This window comes from Hylobates moloch, unplaced genomic scaffold, assembly GCF_009828535.3.
Source record: "Hylobates moloch isolate HMO894 unplaced genomic scaffold, HMol_V3 SCAFFOLD_8, whole genome shotgun sequence".
Classification (NCBI taxonomy): Eukaryota; Metazoa; Chordata; class Mammalia; order Primates; family Hylobatidae; genus Hylobates; species Hylobates moloch.
The window spans coordinates 4,575,508-4,593,729 of record NW_026652283.1 but is presented as its reverse complement, the minus strand read 5'-3'; the positions used below and the strand labels follow the sequence as shown (position 1 = coordinate 4,593,729).

At 39.2% G+C, this 18,222-nt stretch overlaps 2 protein-coding genes across 14 annotated transcripts in view; one reads left to right on the top strand and one right to left on the bottom strand.

Moving 5' to 3' along the window:
- The window catches only part of AKAP3 (A-kinase anchoring protein 3), a 32,620-nt gene extending 24,267 nt beyond the window's left edge, over positions 1 to 8,353 (top strand). For both annotated transcript variants that reach the window (XM_032159353.2, XM_058442749.1), the window contains one exon: positions 7,975 to 8,353. In XM_032159353.2, the coding sequence (XP_032015244.1) occupies positions 7,975 to 8,130 (156 nt within the window). In that variant the 3' untranslated portion in view covers positions 8,131 to 8,353. The remainder of the gene's footprint in view (positions 1 to 7,974) is intronic.
- Positions 8,354 to 9,976: 1,623 nt separating this feature from the next.
- The window catches only part of DYRK4 (dual specificity tyrosine phosphorylation regulated kinase 4), a 41,821-nt gene continuing 33,575 nt past the window's right edge, over positions 9,977 to 18,222 (bottom strand). For 8 of the 12 annotated variants that reach the window (XM_058442750.1, XM_058442753.1, XM_058442757.1 and 5 more), the window contains 4 exons: positions 16,469 to 16,529; positions 13,563 to 13,692; positions 11,131 to 11,306; positions 9,977 to 10,340 (listed from right to left, as the gene is read on the bottom strand). In XM_058442750.1, coding sequence (XP_058298733.1) covers positions 10,099 to 10,340; positions 11,131 to 11,306; positions 13,563 to 13,692; positions 16,469 to 16,529 — 609 coding nt within the window. In that variant the 3' untranslated portion in view covers positions 9,977 to 10,098. The remainder of the gene's footprint in view (positions 10,341 to 11,130; positions 11,307 to 13,562; positions 13,693 to 16,468; positions 16,530 to 18,222) is intronic. The other 4 variants (XM_058442751.1, XM_058442754.1, XM_058442756.1 and 1 more) reach the window with 2 other exon arrangements.

Below are 18,222 nucleotides of genomic sequence, written 5' to 3'. Positions count from 1 at the left end.
GTTGCTTTACTTTTTGTCTTACTAGGAGTGAGGGTGAGTATCTTTGCATATATTTAAGACCATTTGAATTTCCTCTTCTGTGGATAAATTGGTCATAACTTCTGCCCATTTTTCTTTTTTTAACTTTTATTTTAGGTTCAGGGGTATACGTGCTTGTTTGTTATATAGGTAAACTCATGTCACACAGGTTTGTTGTACAGATTATTTTGTCACCCAGGTACTAAGCCTAGTACTGACCCAATAGTTATTTTTTTCTGAGTGTCTTCTTCCTCCCACCCTTCACCCTCAAGTGTCTGTTGTTCCCTCTTTGTGTCCTTGTGTTCTCATCATTTAACTTCCACTTCTGATAACATGCTGTATTTCATTTTCTGTTCCTGAGTTAATTTGCCAATGGCAATGGCCTCCAACTGCATCCATGTTCCTGCAAAGTAAATGGCTATGTTCTTTTTTATGGCTGCATAATATTCCATGGTGTATATGTACCACGTTTTCTTTATCCCATCTGCCATTAATAGGCATTTAGGTTATCTCCATGTCTTCGTTATTGTGAATAGTGTTGCAATGAACATCCATGTGCACGTGTCTTTATGGTAAAACAATTTATATTCCTTTGGGATACACCCAGTAATGGGACTGCTGGGTTGAATAGTAGTTCTGTTTTTAGCTCTTTGAAGAATTGCCACACTGCTTTTGACAATGGTCGGACTAATTTACACTCCCACCAACAGTGTATAAGTGTTGCCTTTTCTCCACATCCTGGCCATTACTTTTAATAATAGCCTTTCTAACTGGTGTGGGATGGTATCTCATTATGGTTTTGATTTGCGTTTATCTAGTGACCAGTGATATTAAGCTTGTTTTTATGTGCTTGTTGGCCACACGTATGTCTTCTTTTGCAAAGAGTCTGTTTGTGTCCTTTGCCCACTTTTTAATGGGGTTGTTTTTTTCTTGCAAATTTGTTTCAGTTCCTTATAGATGCTGAACATTAGACCTTTGTCAGATGCAAAGTTTGCAAATATTTCCTTCCATTATGTAGGTTGTCTGTTTATTAATAGTTTCTATTGCTGTGCAGAAGCTCTTAAATTTAATTAGATCCCATTTGTCAATTTTTGCTCTTGTTGCAGTTGCTTTTGGTGTATTCATCATGAAATCTTTGCCAGTTCCTATGTGCAGAATGGTATTGTCTAGGTTGTCTTCCAGGGCTTTTACAGTTTTTAATCTTACATTTAACTCTTTAATCCATCTTGAGTCGATTTTTGTATATGGTGTAAGGAAGGGGTCCAGTTTCAATCTTCTGTATATGGCTAGCCAGTTATCCCAGCACCTATTGAATAGGGAGTCCTTCCCCATTGCTGGTTTTTGTCAGCTTTGTCAAAGATCAGATGGTTGTAGCTGTGTGGCCTTATTTTTGGGCTCTCTATTCTGTTCCATTGGTCTATATGTCTGTTTTTGTACCAGTACCATGCTGTTTTGGTTACTGTGGTCCTGTAGTGTAGTTTGAAGTTGAGTAATGTGATGACTCTAGCTTTGTTCTTTTCACCTAGGATTACCTTGGCTGTTGGCAGGCTCTTTTTTGGTTCCATATGAATTTTAAAATAGTTTTTTCTAGTTCTATGAAGAATTTCATTGGTAGTTTAATAGGAATAGCATAGAACATTTAAGTTGCTTTGGGCAATATGACCATTTTAACAATATTGACTCTTTCTACCCATGAGAATGGAATATTTTTCCATTTGTTTGTGTCATTTATGATTTCTTTGAGCAGTGTTTTGTAATTCTCATTGTAGAGATTTTCACCTCCCTGGATAGCTGTATTCCTAGGTATTCTTTTTATGTTCTGCCCATTTTTTTTATTGCATTGTAGGCCTTTTTCTTATTGATCTATAAGAGTTTTATATATTACAAGGAATCAACTTTTATGATATTAAATACAAATGTTTCCTTTGCCATTGGTCTTTTGATTGGTGTTTGTTGTTGTTGTTGTTGTTGTTGTTGTTGTAGTTTGTTTCTGCCATACAAATGTCATCAAATATGAGACATTTTTCTTTTATTTTTGCTGGGTTTTATGTTATATTTTGGAAAACATTCTCCACTTTACAATATTAGCAAAAGTTTCCCCTTTTTTTTCTATTACAGTCATGCATCGCTTAGTCATGGGGATATGTTCTGAGAAGTGGGTCATTAAGCGATTTCCTCATTGTGTGAACATGATAGACGGTACTTACACAAACCTAGCTGGTATAGCCTACTGCATATCTAGCTTATATTGTATGGCCTATTGCTCCTAGGCTACACACTTATATACAGCATGTTACTGTACTGAATACTATAAGCAGTTGTGACACCACAGTACAAGTGGATCTAAACATATCTCAATATAGAAAAGGTACAGTAAAAATATGATTTGAAAGATAAAAAATGGTACATCTGTATAGGTCACTTACCATGAATAGAGCTCACAGGACTAGAAGTTGCTCTGGATGAGTGAGTGACTGAGTGGTGAGTGAATGTGAACGCCTAGGACATTACTGTTCACTACTGTAGACTTCATGAACAGTGTATATTTAGGCTACGTTAAATATTTTAAAATATTTTTCTTTCTTCAATAATAAATTAGCAGCTTTCTGTAACATTTTTATGTTACAAACTTTTAATTCTTTTAACTTTTTGACTCTTTTGTAATAACACTTAGCTTAAAACACACATTGTACAGTTATACAAAAACGTTTTCTTTATATTCTTTTTTATAAGCTTTTTTCTATTTAATTTTTTTACTTTTTATTAAAAATGAAGATACAAACACACACATTGACCTAGGCCCACACAGGGTCAGGATCATCAACATCGTTGCCTTCCACCTCTGCATGTTCTCCCACTAGACGGTCTTCAGGGTAAGTAACACTCATGGAGCTATTACGTCCTATGATGACAATGCCTTTGTCCTGAAGGACCTGCCTGAGGCTGTTTTACAATTAATTTTTTTAATAAGTAGAAGTAGTAGACTAAAATAACACTAAAAGTATAGTACAGTGATACAGAAATCAGTAATGTAGTCATTTATTATCATTATGAAGTACTATCCACTATATGTAATAGTGTGTGCTGGACTTTTATATAACTGGCAGCACGGTGGGTTTGTTTACAGCAGCATCACCCCCAAACAAGTGAGTAATGTGTTGTGCTCTGTTACGAGAACTATGATATCACTAGAAAATAGGAGTTTTTCAGGTCCAGTATAAGCATATGGAACCACCATCATATGTACAGTCTGTGGTTCACTGAAACATCATTACGCAGTGTATGACTGTACTTTTATGATTTTTAAAATATATTTAAGACTTCAATACATTTTGAACTCATTTTTATTAAGGTATGAAGTAGAGTTACAATCTCTTTTTTTTTTTTTTGAGACAGTCTCTCTCTGTCACCCAGGCTGGAGTGTAGTGGCGCGATCTCGGCTCACTGCAACCTCCACCCCCCAGGTTCAAGAGATTCTCCTGTCTCAGCCTCCCAAGTAGCTGGGATTACAGGCGCACTGTAATTTTTGTACTTTTAGTAGAGACGGGGTTTCACCATCTTGGCCAGGCTGGTCTTGAACTCCAGACCTCATGATTCACCTGCCTCGGCCTCCCAAAGTGCTGGGATTACAGGCGTGAGTCACCACGTCTGGCCACAGTCTCTTATTTTTTTCCTATTCTTTTTCTAAACTTTCTATTCTGTGCCATTGAATTGTCCATCTACTCTTGTACCAATAGCATCTTATTTTAATTACTGTAATTCTGTAATATTTTTGAATATCCGATAGGACTGGAGACTTTATTTCTCTGCCTCAGAATTTTCTAGGCTATTCGTGTTTACATTTCCCAGTTTTCATCCCCCATCCATGGGCAACCATTAACCTTTCCATCCTTATAAATTTGCCTTTCCTTGACAGTTTTGTAATGGAGCCATAAAGTATGTGGTCTTTTACGTCAGGCTCCTTACACTTAGTGTAAGGTTTTTGTGGTTCATCTGTGTTGTAGCATGTATCAGTAGTGTATTTCTTTTTATTGCTGAATAGTACTTCATTATGTAGATATACTACATTTTGTTTGTCCATCTATCAGTTAATAGATATTTAGATGGTTTCCATTTTTCCTATTATGAGTAATGCGACTGTGAGCATTCACATACAAGTCTGTGTGGTTATATGTTTTCATTTCTCTTGGGCAGATAATGAGGAATGGAATTGCAGCATGTTACAATAAGTGTAATTCAATAAATGTAATTTATTTTCTTTCTTTTTTTTTTTTTTTTTTTTTTTTGAGACAGGGTCTCTCTCTCTTGCCCAGGCTGGAGTGCAGTGGCATAATCATAGTCACTGCAGCCTCAAACTCCCTAGGCTTAAGTGATCCTCCCACCTCAGCCTCCCAAGTAGCTGGGACTACAGGCACCCCCCCACCACGCCCAGTTAATTGTTGTATTTTTTTGTAGAGATGGGGTCTTGTCATGTTGCCCAGGCTGGTCTCAAACTCCAGGGCTCAAGTGATCCGAACACCTCGGCCTCCCAAAGTGCCAAGAAAACAGGCATGAGCCACCACGCCTGACCGGTTTAGTGTAATTTCTTAAGAAATTGCCAAACTATTTCCTGAAGTGGCTGTAGCATTTTACATTTTTACCAGTAATTTACACAGGTTTCAGTTTCTCCACATCCTGGTCAATATTATTCTTTCATTTATTGTAATAATTATCGTGGTACCTCGTTGTGGATTTCATTTGGCATACATACATTAAAATGATGAAAAATATTGAGCATGTTATTCTATTACGTGCTCATTAGCCATTCATATATATTCTTTAGTGAGATACCTGTGCAATTCTTTCACCCATAATTTGGTTGGATTGTTTTCTTCTTGATTAGAATTATAAGAGGTCTTTTATATATTCTGGATACAAGTCCTTTATCTGATATATTTTTGCAAATATTTTCTCTCAGTTTGTGGCTTATCTTTTTATTTAATGGAGTCTTTTGAAGAGCAAAATGAAGTCTAACTAGATGACAACCAGTTTATCATTTTTTACTTTTACGTCTTGTGATTTTGGTGTCAAAACACATTTTTGCCTACCCAGTGGTTCTCAGCCAGGAGCAATATTGCCCCCCAGGGGACATTTGGCAATGTCTGGAGACGTAGTTGGCTGTCACAACAGAGAAAGGGGTTACCACTGGAGTCAAACAGGTAGAGGCCAAGGATACTGGTAAACAACATGCAATGAGCAAAATAGCCCCACAACAAACCCAGAAGGCCAGGAGGGCTGAGAGCTAGAAACCTTGACCTATGCAAGGCCATGAAGATTTTCTCCTTGTTCTTGTCTACCTGCTTGATAATTTTAGCTCTTATATTTAGGTCTATGATCTACTTTGAGTTAATTTTTGTGAGGTAGGAGTCCAAATTCAATATTTTGCATATAGACATGAAGCTTATCTGGGCACCATTTGTTGAAAAGAGCACTGAGGATCTGGCCCCTCTGAATTGTCCATCTCCTTTATTAAAAAATCCTATTGACCATAAATGTTAGATTCAAGTCTTCTTTTGATTGCATTTCCATGGTACATCTTTTCCTATAATTTTAACTTATTATATTTGAAGTGAGGTTTTTTGTAGGCAGCATACACTTGGGTTATATTTTTTGTCCATTCTGACATTTGATATGTTTAGACCATTTACGCTTAGCCCAATTTATGGATATGTTCGGATTTAAGGTTACCATTTTATTTTTTGTTGCTTCTCTCTTTTTTCTTCCTGTTTTCCCTTTGCTGCCTTCTCTTGGACTATTTGAACATGTTTTAGTATTCCATTTTAATTTATCTGTTGCATTTTTGACTATACCTTTTTGTGTAGTTTTTTTAGTGGTTAATCTAGGGATTACGATATACATACCAACTTCTCAGAATCCATGTAGCGTTAATAGTTTACCACTTAAGCTGGAATGTAGAAATATTACTACCATATAAGGTTCCTTTATCCTTCTCCCTTTATAGTTGAGTTGCTTTATGTATTTAATCTACATACTTTGAAAAAACCCTCAATGTTACTTTTGCTTTCAACCTTAAAACATTTTTTTTTTTTTTTGAGACAGAATCTCACTCTGTTGTCCAGGTTGGAGTGCAGTGGCGTGATCTTGGCTCATTGCAACCTCTGCCTCCTGGGTTCAAGCGATTCTCTTGCCTCAGCCTCTTGAGTAGCTGGGATTACAGGCACGTGCCACAATGCCCAGTTATTTCAGTATTTTTAGTAGAGATGGGGTTTTGCCATGTTGGCCAGGCTGGTATCAAACTCCTGACCTCAGGTGATCCTCCTACCTCAGCCTCCTAAAGTACTGGGATTACAGGCGTCAGCCACTGCTCTCGGCCCTTAAAACATATTTTAAAGAACAGAAGAGGATAGCCTGCTCTTTATACTGAGAGTTTTACTGTTTGTGTTGCTCTTCATTCATTCTTAATGTTCCCAGTTTCCTTCTGATATCATCGTCCTTCTCTCTGAAGAACTTCCTTTAGCGATTCTTTTAGAACACATTTTCTGGCAATGAATTCTCTCAGTTTTATTTAATCTGACAATGTCTTTATTTGATTTCATTCTTGAGTTATAATTTCTGCTGGATATAGAATTCTAATTTGGCAAGTTTTTTTCTCTTAAGCAGGTAAAAGATGTGCCACTTTCTTCTGTCCTCTATGGTTTCTGATGAGAAATTGGCTGTCATTTGACTTGCAGTTCCCCTATAAATGGTTTTCTCTGGATGCTTTTAAGATTTTCTTCTTTTTCTTTAATTTTCAGCAATTTAGTTGCGGTAGGTCTTTGAGTTAATTTGTTTGGGTTTGGGTTTGGGTTTGTTTTATTTTAGGTACCCTGAGAGTTTTGAATGTATAGGTTTAAAACTTTTTGGCAAATTGGGAATACTTTCCTCCATTGTTTCTTCAAATGTGTTTTGCATCATCGCTTTTCTCTGCTCCTTTGATATTCTAATAACATAAATGTTACAGTTTTGATATTGCCGACAAGTCCTTGGGCTCTGTTTATTTTTAAATATTTTTTGAAATAAGTTTAATCAATCTTGTATGTTGTTCAGCATGGATAATTTCTATTGATCTGCCTTCAAGTTTACTGACTTTCCTCTCTCATTTACATTCTGCTATTTAGCCCATCTGATACGTTTTTATTTTATATTTTGTAGGTAAGTTTTAGTTCTAACATTTCTATTTGGTTCTCCTATTTCAGTTTCTCATATGGATATTTCTCTTTCTGAAGAGGATCTCAATATTTGGTCTGTTTATCTGCCTGCCCTTTGTCGTAAAAAGTCAAGAGCAAAATGAACAAAATAAAAATCTGATTACTTGAGAGAGTTTGTTGCCCTTAGGATTCCAGATAAATGACAGCGTTGTATTTATATTAGAATGGTTGCTTAACTAACTTTTCTCATTTTGTACTTGGAAAAAGAGCTAAAGAATAGGATCCAATACCTGCAATGAATTTTGGTTCTGCTCATTACTAGCAGTTAATTCTGACAAATCTCTGTACTTCTCTGGGAAACATTTTCATGAGGGTTGAATTGATCTCTGAGGTGCCTTTTTGCTCTAACATGTTAGGACTCTGTGGTCTATGGGGCGTGGAAAGCAGCATCCACATTTGTCCACTGGATATTTTCCATCTTGCCTTATTGATCTTAGGACAGTGATGGAGACTTTTATGATATTAGGGTGAGCTTAGAACCTTAGAATTCTTAGAGAGCAAGATCATGGGCAGGTGGGTGTTAACATTGCTTCTTTAAACTAAGAATGATGACACCAACCTCCTTCTGTTAAACAGGCCAGCAAACTTTAAAGTCTGTGTTGCAGTTTCCCAAGGTCTGCCTGGCCTCTCTGCTCCAGCCTTGGCAGGCTCCATCTGGCCTGCCATGAGATGCTGGGCCTCACCACTGGTGTTTTCTTTCCTTTCACAGCTACTTCAGCTCTCAGCTGCTGCTGTGGACAAAGGATGCAGCGTGGGTGAGGTTCTGCAGTCAGTGCTGCGCTATGAGAAGGAGCGCCAGCTGAACGAGGCGGTGGGGAATGTCACACCGCTGCAGCTGCTGGACTGGCTGATGGTGAACCTGTGATTGGCAACCCCACTGCTTTCCCCTCTTCTGGCAGTGGGGCCGGCCCTTATCCCCGCCCTTCTTTCTCACTTCCACATCTCCCCTCTATATCCTCACAGAGCCTTAACATTACCTTCATACCACTCTCATCAAAGACATGTCACCTTATGCTAGTCACTGGATTTTGCAGATTTTCCTGTCCACGCGAGCAAGGACGTAAAATTAAAAAATTACAATTAAAGGGCTCCACGTTTTGTTTCCTTGGGACAATCAGGTAAAGAAATCCCAGGAGTGAAAAAAATAAGCAGATGAATGGCAGAGGTAAAACAGAGCTGGACTGAGAGGCCCTGCTGAAGGTCACTCAGCCTGTCCGCTGTCTGTGTCACAATTTGCAGCTTCCTTATTTAAACTATGCTCTTAAAGTAAGCCACAGTTTATCAAGAATTCATTTTAACCTTTTATAACCATGAAAATCAGAAGATACTTTCGAATATTCAATCAAAATCATCCTGATTACAATGTTGAAGACTTGGCTTCTTAGTCTCTGTAGAGCTGCAGAACAGTGTCCACCTCCAACTTCATCCATGGTTGAAGATCGTGTCAAGAATGTTTCCAAGGATCTGAGTTCTATTGCTGGTTTTGTGGCTTTCTGGCTATAGAAACTGCGGTAAGTTCCCTGTTCAAACACTGCTCTGACTTAATGTCCATATCACCCCACTTAAGAAGTATTTTCTATTCTTAGCCTGGATTTTCTGTGGAATTTTCTATTCTTGACTCCCCTTTCCTTTTAGAAACTTCTCCATTGGCTTCTAATTTTCTTTCTGTATCTCTGGGTCTCTTGGGGGACCTCCTCAACTCTGGCAACTCCTTATATATTTGTCTTTCCTGGGACTTTCTCTCAACCCTCTGCTATTCTAACTAACTCAAGATTTTTCCTGGGAGATTACGTCCAAATCCATTGCTTCAATGACCTGGTGTCCCCCTTCATAAAATATTATGCAACAATTAAAATGAAAACTGTATTGGGGAGAGGTTATTCCAAATGGCAAGTAAAAAAGAAAACTCTTTTTATATATTCTATGTTGTTTCTGATGTTATGATCTTAAGTTTCATGTAAAATTCTATCTGCCCTATGACAACCACATAAAAATTATGTATTTGTGTAGATGAGGATTAGAAAGGGAAGACATACTTAGATTTGGCGTATGGTAGATGAGTGAACATGTCCTGCTTGTTTACCTAGCTTCCCTTCCTTTGGGAAACCTTCCATCCCTTGCTCTAGTCTAGAGAAGCATCAGTCACAGTGCCTTCACCATCACTGTGGGCTTGGGGCCCAGACTGGCCAAGCATCCCAGTCTCCCAGTCACAATTTCTGTGTCACAATCATTGTGGAGACTCCCTGTTAGCAAGGAAGCCTGTATCTTTTGACTGGATGTTGGTGGTTAACTTCTGAGCAGGGCCTGTCATCAGGATGAAGTTAACCATAGTGAGAAGCAAGGCTAATAGATGAAGAGGGAGTCTGAGCCCTACAACCTCATTTGAATTCCTGGATCCTGCTGTGCCTGAAACTACATCTACCCTTTCTGATTCCCCACTTACGTAAGTCAATAAATGTCTTCCGTTGTTTAAACTGCTTTTGAATTCAGCTTCTATCATTTTCAAACAAAAATCCTGACATAGGTTGGCAGTCATGGGCAAGAAGAAAAAAAATTTTCTTTTGTTTGGAGTTCCATTAATGATGCTATAACACTGAGAGTTAAAAACTACCCGCCCCCTCTACACACACGACACATATGGAATGAATTTAAGTGTAAGGACATCTTCCCCCATCCTGCATAAGAGGAATCATGCCAATTGGCCATGATAATAGAATTTTTTAAAATAAACTTTTATGTATTTAAAAAAAACAGTCTGAAGTATTGTACAATATAAGTGCTGTCTTAATACAAATCACTGGTGGAAAGGAACAGGACATACCCTCAGCAAAGGTCATACAATAGGGGGTAAAATATTTGTGTTCTTGAGGGAGAAGTTTTTGCTCTGTCCTGGGGAGGTCATGGACACCTCCGCCCCAAAAGCTGCCCCTGACTTCTTGGGAGCTTCTACCAGTTGAGGCAGCTGAACGGTGTCAGCTCCGTGCTGGAGAGAGTCGTGCTGATCACCTGAATGCTGAACATGCTTCGTGGGGCCATCTTTTGTTTTCTCTGTAGTCTCTTTGGTGATCTCATCTGCTAAAGGAGAGAGAAGACAGAAGGGAACAAGATTCAAATATGGATTATATGTTAATTGTCCTTTAGGTTGTACATGACTTAGTGGAAACCATGACTGTGATGATATAAAAACAGTTCATTTGTAAAGCACCTTCAATGTGCCAGGCGTTATTCTAAGCACTGTATGTTTACTAATTCATCTGATCATTGCAGCGACCCTGGAGAATAGGCAGTATTCTCATTCTCATAAATGGAGATACTGAGCTACGGAGAGGTTAAGTCCACACCTGATAAGTAGTAGAACCGGAATTTAATCCCCAGGTAACCTGACTCTTGTGACCATGTACCTAACCACTAGGCTATATTGCATATAAAAACTCGCATAATGCCATAATCTGGCACTGACAGAAATTCTAAAGGTAATTATAGGGCATAAAGGGGTGGATGCGTTTAATGAAAAGGGGAGGAGGAGAAAGGAAATTGATTATAGGAGAAAAATGGAAAATCCTAATAAAGGGCAAAAAAGATCCAGGCTAATGCCAAATTTCCCTGAAAAGGAAAATCCCAAAGGTAAGAAATGGCTAGTCATGATGTAGCCACAAGAATTATCCCAGGTTGAGGTTAGAGAAATTGACATGCAAATCCTTCAGAAATGCTTAAACAGCATATTAAACAGAATGTTAAAAACAAAGATTTTAATTTCCAGACTACAGAATTGGGGCTTCAAAAATATCGCAAGGGGGTTTACAGAATTACTAGAATATTAATTCCTGGACTGTGGGAATAGGACTGGTTATTTGACAGGCTGTACCTTTTTTGCTTGAGTGATGACAGCCTTGAACCTTGTCCTTCCTTGTCTCAGAGGGGAAAAAGGAATTGAATTTCCTCAGGGTCTGGGGCCTGGGCTGTGGCTTGAGGTTCCGAGACTGATGAATCCAAGCATGCTTGAGGGCCTGGTCCGGGGTCATGCGAAGAGAAGGTTCCCATCTGCACCCCAACAAAGCCCCACATGCGTTATTGTTTTACTTCCTTTTAATATATTAAAACATTTTTAAAACCCAATAAAGATTTTTATTTAAGCTATGTTGATATCTCAAAGATATATCATCATAGAACAGAGATTATGGCATATAACTTAAAAGTACCTGGAAACAACTAATGGAAATAATCTTTTTAGAAGATGTGTCTAACAAGCCAGGGAATATATATTACAGTCCAAGTCTTCTAGCATTCTAGAAATTTCCTTATAAGAAATATTATTTTACAAAAGCTTAATCAATAGGATTTAGGGTTTGGTAAGCTAAGAATATTAAAAACAAAGATTTCAATTTCCAGACTACAGAATTGGGGCTTCAAAAATATTGCAGGGAGATTTACAGAATTCTAGAATATTAAGATTTGCAAGGCAACTTGGATATAATCCAATCAAACTTGTAATTCAGTAGCAGAATACATTGACCGAACTACCATCATGGAATCACCCTGCAAGTCTTGAGTAATTTCAGTGACAAGATACTAACTCACAGAACCATCTATTCCAATTTTGAAAAAACTCTGATTCTTTGAAAGTTATTGACTTTTATTGTGCCAAAACTGCTTTGCTTCCCAGTAACTTTTACCCCGGTCCTAATTCATCAACGCATCACCATCACACAAAATAACTAATCCTAATTTTATGGTCAAGTCCTTCAACCATCTGAAAATATTTACATCGCTACTAACTAATGATCATATGATATGGTTTTCACCATCTGACCATCTTCTGAAATAAGGATATTTTAGCAGTTGTCTAACTGGTGTCCATCATGGTGGGAATAGCTTCTATAACTGCAGGGAGACAGTATTAACATTCTAGACTCATCAAGGTCCTAAAACAGCTCAGACTCTCATTTCTGTGTCAAATGAATTGCTGTTAAACAACATCTCTCCTTTCCTGGACTTTTGGAGTTCGCCTACAAAGTCTAGACACAGGGCTTTACATTTATGCCTATTGAACTTGGCTCAAAACTTTTAGTCTCAAAGATTTGCTAATTAGCATATATATATATAAGGTAACAGTCCCCATCAGCCCGACTGCCTCTTGCAAGTTATGAGTAATCAGTCCTTTGCACTAAAGAAGAAAATAATGCCTTCCTTGGTGCTGGGCTGTGTTCTGGATGGTCCAGGTTTCTGGATAACGCACCTGTCTCAGCAGTTGGTTTCTGTCATTTGTTAAGGTAGGGGTAAAGATGGGGTACAGTATCCTTCCCTACCTTGTTTATTCTGATGAGTGAATAGCATGACTCCCTATGATGGGAGTACTTTCATCACTACCTCATGGTTCACCCTCTGAGCTAGTACTAAAATTCCAGAGAGCACAGATGCCAGAAGAGTATTTTGATAACACTACTCCATCCAACTGCAAGAATAAGAGACTGTAATGATATGGTCTTCTAAAAATACTAAATTATAGGACTGATAGAACTGGAAGGGAGCTTAGGAATATCCTATTTTATAGGAAAGAACACTGAGGCCCAGATAAAAGTGATGACTTCCCAAGTATCACATGGATAATCTACTTGCCACTCTGTGGAGACAGATTTACCTCTTTAATAGCGTAAAATAATAAGAATAGCTAACATTTGCTAAACACCTTTTAAACTGGGCACTGTGCTGGGTACTATGACGTAAGTACAGACCTAATTTCTAAGATTCAAAATATGCATATAGATTGTAAAAAGTTGTACATCATAAATGGTTTACAGCGCACCCTTCCCCTAATTCCCTAATATAAGAGGATTTGGGTACTAAATCCTAGGGGGATGGGGACAGGCCCTGAAACCAGTTTATACTGGATGTGTATACAAATCATTACAACAAGCACTCAGGGGGTTGGCTTCAGCTCACAGAGCAGAAGACATTTAGGACTGGCCTGCAGTTCACTGCCAGGCAGTTTGAGGCCAGGAAGATGACAAACTCTACCATACACTGTGTATTCCAGGGCAGGTCACTTAATCTCTTTGAACCCCAACCTCCATACGTGCAAAACAGAGCAAATCATCTGCCCTGACAACCACACAGTAGAAAGAGATGTCTGATGAGACAACAGATGTGGAAGCAATTTGTAGACTTTGAGGCTCTATTGTTAGCATTTCTGGTTACTTTTATAACTATCTCCCAGCCTTAGACTTTCACCAGCAAACGTGTGTCAAAGTACAGCATTTAAGAGGAAACTCAGAAGCAGAGATATCCCAACAAACTCACATCAAACACCTTCTGAGAAAGTCCAGGAAGCTGGTGTCATAGGTTTTCAGCACCATCATGAGGTCCTTGGAATCTGGGTATCTTTTTTTCCCCTTGTTGTTGGTTATATTTTTAGGAAAACCTTTGGAATCTGTAGAGATACAACATTCTGTATTTACTTTCAGGTGTAAATATTTAGTGGTCACATCATGCTGCTGCTTAGAGTGGCCTCTGTAGCTCTTTTGCTGTCTTACACACTCGCCTCATGCCACACCCCAATAAACACACACACACACACACACACACACACAGTCTCAGTTTGAAATAACCATGTGTAGATTACCCAAGGAATACAATTTACTTTAAAAATTGATTTTTTCCTACTATTCAGTGTGTTCTGAACTTCCTTTCCAAATCAAAGAAATAACTTAAATGGTTTAACACCAACCAAGTAGAATAATGATGCTAATGATCATCATAACAATGGTAAAGTCAATCTGAAGTGACAAGTTCCTGTGAAATTGTACAAATATCCATTTCCTTTTGCATCATGGCCTTAGCCCTCCCACTTCATCCTACAGTGCCCTTTTTTACCAATGACCAAAGAAGAATCAAGCTCCCAGTCTTATAAATAACAAAGCTCCTAAAGTCATGATCATGTAATTGTTTTCTAGTATAAGCTTTTCTCACTCTGGCCCTCATCAATCATTCCCTCCGTCCCCTTCTTACTACCTGAGCCACCTGGGCCACCTAAGTATAATATCTCACCAGCCTTGAGACAACACCATTTTGCTGCTAATTAGGGGTATTAACTAGGAGTCGCCAGGGGCAGAGGAGCAGTTGGCAGCCCAAACCTGGGAAAGGAACAGTCAAGAACTCAAGTGGACAACAGTGTTTCCCAAACTTATTTTGTCATAAGAATCACAAGGAGCTGTCATTAAAAACGTCAAATCCTGGGTCCTGTCTCAATCTTCCCATAGCATAGCTTATAGAAGAGAATCATAGGAATTAGCTTTTTTGCCAAGTCCCCAAATGATTCTTACATTTGGATAGAGTTTGGAAAACACTGATGAAGATGCAGTTCTCAGCAACATTCCTTCTTTTGCAGGAAGTGAAGACATGGATGTTGCTGCCAAAATCCCGTCACCATCCTACAGCCTAGTGATGATGGTAGAAATAAGGAACTCTATGAAGTGGACGTGCCTATGTCTTTAGAACGTTCCTACGAAGGTGATCTGTGTTCCCTTCCTGCTACTCCCCACCTAGATGCTATCTCATGAATTCAGTGTTACAGGCTCAAAATGTGTCTTCCCACAATGACTCTGCCTAATTCAAAAGGCTGAATTATTAAGTTGTGGGTAGAAAAAGTCTATCTGGGATCCGAAGACCAGTCCCTGTGCTCCATGTGTAAATTACACTGGGGAGCCAGCCAGATCCTCTGCCTACCGCCAGATTGCTCGGTTAATGTGTGGGCACCATTCTATGGCAACCAGGACACTGCCTTGCTGAGAGGCAAGGTCTCCAAAGCTCCAGCCATGTTTACAAGGTGATATTTAAAATAATTAACCATTGGAATGAATGGCATGGGACTGGCTAATCAGAATGAAAGACAGCCCTGGCACTGGAGTAGGCTCATAGAGCACCTCTGCTTGCTTCGCCTTCAGCTTTTAGGTTTTTGGATCATGGAGAGTTTAAGGAGTCCTAGGAGAGGGCCAGGGAGCCTGCAGTTGTAGCAGGGCTCAGGGCTGTGGCTTTTTACCAAATGGTACAGAAATAGACAAATTATAACCCCCACATGGCTGAATCAGTTCATACTGACCAGCATGACCCAAACCCTTTTATCCTAAAGGATCTCCCCACAAGAGTGTTTTGGACCTTCCTACTGATGGGGCAAGTTGTGAACAGAAATTGTGTGATTTGCATACATATTCAGAGGCTGCTCTTAGTTGAAAATCAGAGGTGGGAGGGCCAGGAATGTCTGGGATTTTATAGCCAGAGGGAGTCCATGAACCGACCTGACAACAACGGCTGGTCAGAAATGTCACTCCAGGTAGCATGGAGTCCCTGTCTGTGGAGTTCCCTTTTCCTCCTATTTGGCTTTGCTCCACTTTGCTGACCTTCAGGCCATTCTGGCTGTTTCTATCTGCGACTCTTAGCTTCCTGTGGTTCTTTAAAGGGATTTTAAGTCTGGGACTTGCTGCATCTTTTTGGTGCATGTGCGTTGAAAGCCCTGCCTCAGTTGATACCTTGTCGACCCATCCTTCCATCTTGTATAGGACCACTTAAATAGAAAGGCAGAGGATCATAAAAATCCAGAATTCTGGGAATTATGAGGAAAGGGGCAGCCTGGACTGTGGACGAAGTTTACTCCCAGCAATCAGACAGATGACACATACATAACTACCAGCCACAACACATCAAAGCAAAACGAAGTCCTTGCTTAACCATTGCAATGAACCTGACATGGTAAGGTCTGGAGGGCAAGAAGAATTTTAGCAGGAGAAACAATAATGCAGCAATGGAATTTCCACTATTCTTGAAATGGAGCTTCTGCTCTTTGATTTCCCTGCACAGTGCATAGTGTGAGAGGGCAAGCTGCTTGGGAGAGTGGGGAGAACTTCCAGGAGAGGACGCAGTTACAATATTTTGAGGTTGCAATATTTGCTGATAGCTTTTCTGAGCAGGGACCTGGCTATTCTCCTCCCCCTGGGCGTTTTTACTGTCAAGACCCCATTCCCATTGTGACTCCGCCATCCCGTCTCCTTCGTGCTATCTGATTCCCCTGCTCATTATCTTTTAATTCTCTGAAAGACACTGCTAATCACAGCCCTTTGATATGTGACCAGGGGAAAAGAATGAAATGAGCCTTAAGGTATGGCAGGTGTCTTCAAAGCCTGTGACACCTCATTAGACACACTAGGACTTACCAAAGAATGTCTGTCTCCTGGAGGCCGTCTGAATGAAGCCGGCTGGCGGCAGACCCAGCACCTTAATAAGGATAATTCAATGGGTTCATTCTTTGTGGTATCACAGTTTCAAAGGCTGAGGGGTGGAGCGTACTTTGGCCAAGCTTTGCCTTCTACAGATAAGGATCCAAAGCATGAAGTAATAGCATCAGGTCAGTAGCAGAGCAAACCCAGAGCCTGGGCCTTTTAACTCCTAATCCAGGGCTGGTTTCATATCCTAAGAATCAACACTGGCCATGTTATTCTACATAAACATCAGCACCAACTAGGGGTGGGCCACCACCCTTGATAGCAGCCAGATGTCATTGTCAAAGCAAATAAACTAGTATACATGCTGCCATGTCGGAATTAAAGAATATGTCCCACCGTGGAGCACTGGAAAGGGAGAAGATGAAAATCACCGGATGACCATCAGAAAATTGTAAGACAAAATACCTTCTTGAAAAGTGTAGCACCTACTTGTTCATCTTTTCCTGCTGCAACTTAGAGGGGCACACAGAAATAAGGAAATTACAGTGTGGGTCACCTACACTTGCTGCTCGGTTCCCACCCATAATCCATCCATTACCCTGCTCTTCTGTTCCTCAGACCCTTTGACACTGAGGTCAAGAGGAAGCTGAGTCAGTTCTGGGGCTGTAGGAAAGTTGAAACATAGGCCCCGTTCTCTTTGGTATTGGAAGCAGGAGTGGTCTGGGGATGCTTTATAAAATCATTCATTATCAGCCTTAGAAGCCATCTTCTCTGCTCCCCTCATTTTATAGTCCAGAGCCAGGAAATGACTAGTCAAAAAGCCAGAGCCAGGACTAAGACCCCAGGTTTAATGACTCGCAGGCCAGTGTTCATTCCACCACAGCTATTTTTACCTAAGTTATTTTAGTATTTTATGATTAGTTTCAATCATGAAATGAAATTATCTATGTTTAGTCATTCTCAAGGCTATGTGTGTTTCTCTGTAACTTTGAGACAATCTGGAAAATAGAAATTTGGCAAAGACAGATAGATAGATAGATATAGATAGATAGATAGATAGATAGATAGATAGATAGATAGATAGATAGATATAGCCAGCCAGCCAGCTAACTTGGTGTTTGCACACAAAATATCTTTGTTCACTGGGAAAATCCTAAAATGTAAAATTTTAAAATTTTAAGGTTATTTTTCTATTTTGTCTAATTTATTTCCATAACAAGATGGCTTTCAAGTGAAAGCATAATAGATAAAAATTAATAATCATATAATGAGTCTTGGTAAAGCCTTGCTATTAAGAGATAGTTTTCCCAGAAAACTGTCATTTCCCATAATGAATGACTAATGCCTGAACATTACACATATTTTGAAGTCAAATAATTTCCAATTCTTTGTTTTCAACATTTTAATCGGGTTGTCAGCTGACAGGTTGGTAAACATAATTTTAGATGACAGATCACCATTTGATTCTTACATAGAACTCAAAAGGAGTCACCGAATTATACGACATTAATTACAACGGGCTTCCTCACTGGGTTCACATCTACACCACCAAGCAATTGGAATCACATTGATCCCGAGCCCGGGCATTCTAGCAAGAAGCATTATTCACCTACGGGTATAGGCATTAATTTGAAAAAAACAAAAACAAAAACAAAAAACCCAGCTCTATTCATTTTTCTAAGAGCTGTATGCCCAATAGGATTTCACATTTTATTTTCAATAATTATCAAAATTTGCACACCAGA